Below are 5487 nucleotides of genomic sequence, written 5' to 3'. Positions count from 1 at the left end.
CAAAGCACGCTAAGGAAGACTTATGGTAATCAGTGTTACTTTTAATTGTTTCATATAATAAGCTTTCATATCTACATGTATACTTTTTAAACTATATGAACAGCTTATACACATGTACATTACAGCGTGGACACAGTTGCTCTCGGAAAAGGAGTGTATCTTACAGCAGTTTTTTTTAACATAATGATATTCACCAACGCACATTTGCGGAGTACCTTAATCTTTTGTAAAGGATGGAAATATATTAAATTAAAGCACCAAAAAGTTTCAAAAGCCTATATCTGGTTCCTGAAAAAATGCATCAGCGACATCTAAGTTACAATAACCAAACTTATCCGACGCTCTTAAATCCACAATTCTAAGTTCAATTATATTTGACAGAAGGAAAACCACCCGATACTAGTTCTTTTGTTTACATAGCTCGAGTTCCAACTATAATTCTATCACAATGCTCTCCATTACTCTTCTCACTTCAGCACAAGTATCATTTAATCGCTCAGTCACGACTTTGGGATTCAGAAACGCTCCATCTTTGAGTAAGTCGTAAATTGTTTTCGTACAAGTTGACAATATCATCGCCTTCCGATGTAACGATTCATTAAACCCATTTGAATGGTTATCGTCGTTCAGGAAGAAAGCCACATTTTCAATAATGCTGCATATTTCTTTGTACATGTCTACAATACGTGCCATGAACTGAGTTACACGTTCAGACTCACGTAGATAAGAGCTGTCGCTGGGCATGAATTCAAGATACACATAGTGGCCTTTCTTCTCCTCACGCAAAATGTAGTGACTTATACGGTTAGCCAGTAGTTTAGAATTTGCTTGCATCTTTGCGAGCCTGTAAGGGTGTTGCTGAATGCGGTGTTTCATTGCAAGTTTATACCATTTAGTTCTTCTTCCTTCAGAAAAAATGTTATCCTTACTTCGAGTAGACAAACCGGGAGCCTCAGTTTCATCGGATTTCAAACTTACGACATTCTGGTTATCTTCAGGATGATAAATGGTCATGTCTCTTGTATGCCAAATGAAAGAACACCGTAGACATAAATCGCCCTCACAAGGGCAGTGTTTGACGAAACATTTATCGTATCGCAATGCGATTTTAAAGCATATACGGCAATATCTACCGTCAAATTTGATAATGAATTCGTGTGGAATGATATTTTTGTCATGGGTTTCTATCAAAATGCGAATATACTCCAAATAGTTCTTGCATGATAATGGCCAGTGTGGTCTTCCTGAACATTTGAAGCACATTGATTCCCCACAAGAGCATCGTGTGATTTTCGCACCTCGTTTGTTTACTATTACGACTCGCCCGCACGACTCATTGGAACACCACTTTGCTAATCGGTTCTTCTCAACGTCTGTGTTCTGACGTTGTCTTGCAATTTTCAGAATTTCTTTAACATTTAGGAATGATATCATCAAACCGGTATCAACTTTGCCTCCGCAGCGATATCCTGGACAGAATATTACATCCGAACCTACGTCAATCCTCGCGTGAAGGGAAGCTTCCCAGCATCTATTACAAAAGAAATGAGTGCATGAAAGTAGCGCCGATGTCATCCTGGTTTTGCTGTAACAGATTGTACAGGGTGTATTCTTTGCTTTTTTATCTTCAAGTTGTAAAGTTGACAGGTTCACAGAAGGAGACGTTGACTGAATCAAATGCTGGATTATGTAGGTATTATCAGGAAAATACGTGCAAGCTGACCAATTCTTCATTTCTTCAAGAAGGCTCCTAGCATGAACAACTTGAACATTTTTGCTGGCATGTAATTTTGCTTCAAAAATCATAGATTCTCTCGGTAAATTTTTCAGATAATTCAGTGTGTGACCTATTATATCTGTAACAGTAACAACAGATCCTTCAACAAGCCCTTCTATTGTAACATTAGTTATATTTTCATTGAAATTTGCATTAAGGCTAACATTATAAGCGTCCTCAGTTAAACTGTTAAGCTTATTTACCGGGTCATGCACAAATACTAGCCATGCGAACATTCTTTTACTCATGATTCGGAGGAGTTTGTATGCTGATCCTATACCGTCCAGATCAAGGTCGTTTATATATTTTGAAATGCTTATCACAAATCTCCTTGGAATACAATTGCATTCTAAATAGTCGTCTCCGTGATGACGTTCTAAAGCATGTACATCAAGTTCCACTTTCCGAAGAAGAACACATACCGGTTGCTTTGTAATTTCTCTAGGATAGATATATAAGTCCTCTTCAGTTTCACGTCGTACAAGGGTGTCTGACGGTAAAACATTTTTATTCTCTAAAATGCTTTTGTCCACAGCGATTTTACCTTCTTTTTCAGTTTCTTTCTCTGTTTCAGAACATACATGTTGTGCAGATCCTTCAGCCGGACTGTCAATAGGAGCTTCTGTTTTAGTCTGGGACACGGAAACGTTCTTCTCATGTAACTCGCATATATCTCTTTCGGTTCCTTCGGATGCATAGTTATTTTCATCAAGCCAGACATATGCTAGGCTGTACTCAACATCATCATCTTGTTCCGAACGGAAATCTTCCAACCCATCTCTGATCTCGTTATATATATGGTCCCTTTTCTCTTTCCCTAGTCTACTTCGAAACTGATACCCCTCTAGTGTCCATGGTCTACGAATATAGTTTTGGCACTTAAAATACTTTTTTGTATTGTTTCCGATACGTTTTGGCTTAAGTGTCAGAACGTTTGTCGGTTCGCACGGATAGAAAACCTCATATCTAACCGCAGGGTTTTGTCTAATATTATTTTCATTCTCCTCACTACGGTGCGCGTTTTCCCCTTCGTCAGGACTTCCATCTGTGTCAGTTACAGGTTCGTCTGTAAAATCGCCCAATTCATTATAATCTCTGAGAAAATATAATCTCCTAGTATTCTTAGAGTGTATTGCCGGGGTTTTCAAAATATTGTCTGCATCAATATAACCGTTCTTGAACAATTTAATTGTTTTATTGCATACTGTCTTGCCCTTAGTTGTGTTGGTGTGATATGCGTAAATACCACCGCAGTTGTTATTTCTGATTATTTTGTCCCGCTCTACTAGCTCGAAACTGTCGGGACCAAATGTTTCTCCTTCATCATTAGGCTGCACGCCTTCTCTGACTACAGCTTCTTGCAGCAACTCCGGCAGCAGCCATCTGCGATCCTTGTTTAAGGAATAGATGACATCTTCGTCAGGTATATATGCCCAGTCAGGCACATCATCGGAGACATCTGTATGCTTCTTTGACTTCAATGTTGTGTCCCTTCTAACAATACATGCATCCTTCCTGAAAACACATAAACACATACCAGTCATTCGTTTTAGTGTGTTCTCTGACAAGTCAATGGTTCATACTGAAGTTTATTCCGAGTAAACAGCTAAGGAGATTTATTATATACCTGTATAAATCCTGTCAAAAATACAGCTTGTATTTCACAAGTAAATATGAACAGGCAGAAAAAATCCGTATTATACATTTTGTATTGTATGTTGCCGGACTACTTTCATTCAATAATTTAATATGCATGAACTTCACCAGTTTCTATTTTAAAATCGATAAACCTTGAAGGTTTCGTTCGATAACAAAAGAACAAACAAAAAGGTGGATGTGTATAATAAAAGGGTCATTATAACAGTAGCTAGATCTGAGATTTTGTATTCGGCTCCCGTGGATTTTGCAAGGTCGGATCACATTCGGCGCTTGCGCGCCTCGAAAAATCCGATCTGGCAAAATCCACTCGAGCCGAATACAGCATCCCAGATCGAGCTAATATTATAATTCCCCTAGTATATTGCACCTTAAATACCCTCCTTATCTATACTTGAATAAAGTAGTAATGACATGTGCCTGTAGACTTTATCCTATCTTGTCGCTGGTTCGTAAACTATCTCTCTCTCTATGAAGGATCAAGAGAAAATAGACCAGTGACATGGGGCGACAAACCTTAGAACGCGAGTTCATTTTGCTGTGAAGCAACAAGAGGTAGCATAAAAATTCTTAACTTTTAACAATTATATGGAAATATAGGTTGCAAAGTGACTAAAAACCAAAACATGTTCTTACGATATGAATATGGTATAAACATATTCAGCTAGCAAATAAAAGCATCCTAAATGCTATGGAATCAGTTCGCGAGAATCAAGTCAAAACATATTTTATTGCATTACAAAAGTCCTTTTTATCATAAATACATTTCAGTAACATAATAACAAAAGTAAATACAAAATGGTTGGTCAACAAGTTCTGACAACATTACTATATACCCTTCCCTTAATAGTTTTTGGCAGACATGAGGTGTGGCTACAAATATATATTTTTCATACAGGTATGTGAAATGTTATGATACTGAACAGAAGACAAGAGAAAAACAAGGGGGTGGGAATACATATGCGGAAAGTTAAACGAGATCTAGTGAAGTAGAGTACAATATATATTTTGTATTTCATGCAGTACTAATACGCCGGTTAATACTGCTTCGCATGTTTGTTATTTATCTATTTTGCTTTTTATTTTTGATAACTCTAGACAGAAAATGCATTGTAGTAATTTCAATTTTCAAACCGCTTTACATTCTTTTGATTACACGGGACTTCTTGTATCAGCTCATCATAGTTTGCTTATATTATATTATATGTAGTTTGTGTAATTTTCCCATCGTTATACATAATATAAAACATAATATAGAGAAAATAAATTTGAATTAACATATTTAGGCTTGACATTTACACTTAATTGCTAGTACTTTTGTAAACGGTTGTCCGTTAATCAATACATGAAGTAGTAACGTACCGATAAATTAATTGCTTGACTACACATATGTACTTTAACGTTTATTTATAAAGTACATAAGAATAAATCGGCTTAAATAGCAATAGCAAAGTAAGCAAAAGGAAATTGTAAAAAATCAATATAACAAAATGAATAAAAATATTAAATACCTGTATCGTCTTATATATTTAGTATTTATTGCTCTAATTGTGTTTCCGGTTCTAATTCTACACTTCCCCTTCTTTTGCACCATTCTTTTCTGAACTGTTCCATTTCCAACTGAATTTAAACCGCCCTCTTTATCCACATTCGATTGTTATTGTTTACCTTGGATACCAGGTGGAAAGTATTTACCAATGATCTATAATTTAGTTATATAGATTATTGATATAGTTAACGGTACGGAAGCACAAAGGGAACATTTGCGCTTCTTTATTCATTAAAACATTGTCACGAGATATATCAAAATGTAAACAGAAAACAACAACAACAAAAAAAAAAAAAAAAAAAAAAAAAAAAAAAAAAAACACGCGAAGCGAAAATTATCTAGAGCCCATGGGAAAAAATAATCAAACAAACGAATGGCGAAAACTTTTTCTCTTGGGTTTTGTTTTATTATACATAAACTCGATAATAAAATAAAATGAAATATAATAAGACATAATACAATGCATATGTCAATCTGTGCTTCCGTAGAAATGGACAATGGAAAT

The 5487-nt window shown here is 35.8% G+C and overlaps 1 protein-coding gene across 1 annotated transcript; it reads right to left on the bottom strand.

Annotated features, from left to right (window-relative positions):
• Positions 1–260: 260 nt before the first annotated feature.
• On the bottom strand, positions 261–5217 carry LOC123549582 (uncharacterized). The gene is made up of 2 exons (XM_045337780.2): positions 4945–5217; positions 261–3292 (listed from the first exon to the last, which is right to left on the bottom strand). Exons 1-2 carry the CDS (start codon positions 5025–5027, stop codon positions 433–435), a joined length of 2943 nt encoding a protein of 980 aa, XP_045193715.2. The 5' UTR covers positions 5028–5217; the 3' UTR covers positions 261–432.
• Positions 5218–5487: the final 270 nt, after the last annotated feature.

Source organism: Mercenaria mercenaria, chromosome 15, assembly GCF_021730395.1.
Source record: "Mercenaria mercenaria strain notata chromosome 15, MADL_Memer_1, whole genome shotgun sequence".
NCBI lineage: Eukaryota > Metazoa > Mollusca > Bivalvia > Venerida > Veneridae > Mercenaria > Mercenaria mercenaria.
Note: the sequence above shows the minus strand (reverse complement) of the source record. Positions and strands in the feature narration are given on the sequence as shown.

Bases quoted from the DNA above. Each gene is read 5' to 3' on its own strand.
- LOC123549582 (XM_045337780.2), bottom strand. From the start codon at position 5,027: ATGGTGCAAAAGAAGGGGAAGTGTAGAATTAGAACCGGAAACACAATT. The intron at 3,293-4,944 runs GTATTTAATATT...ATGTGTTTTCAG, and splicing joins AAATATATAAGACGATACAG to GAAGGATGCATGTATTGTTA.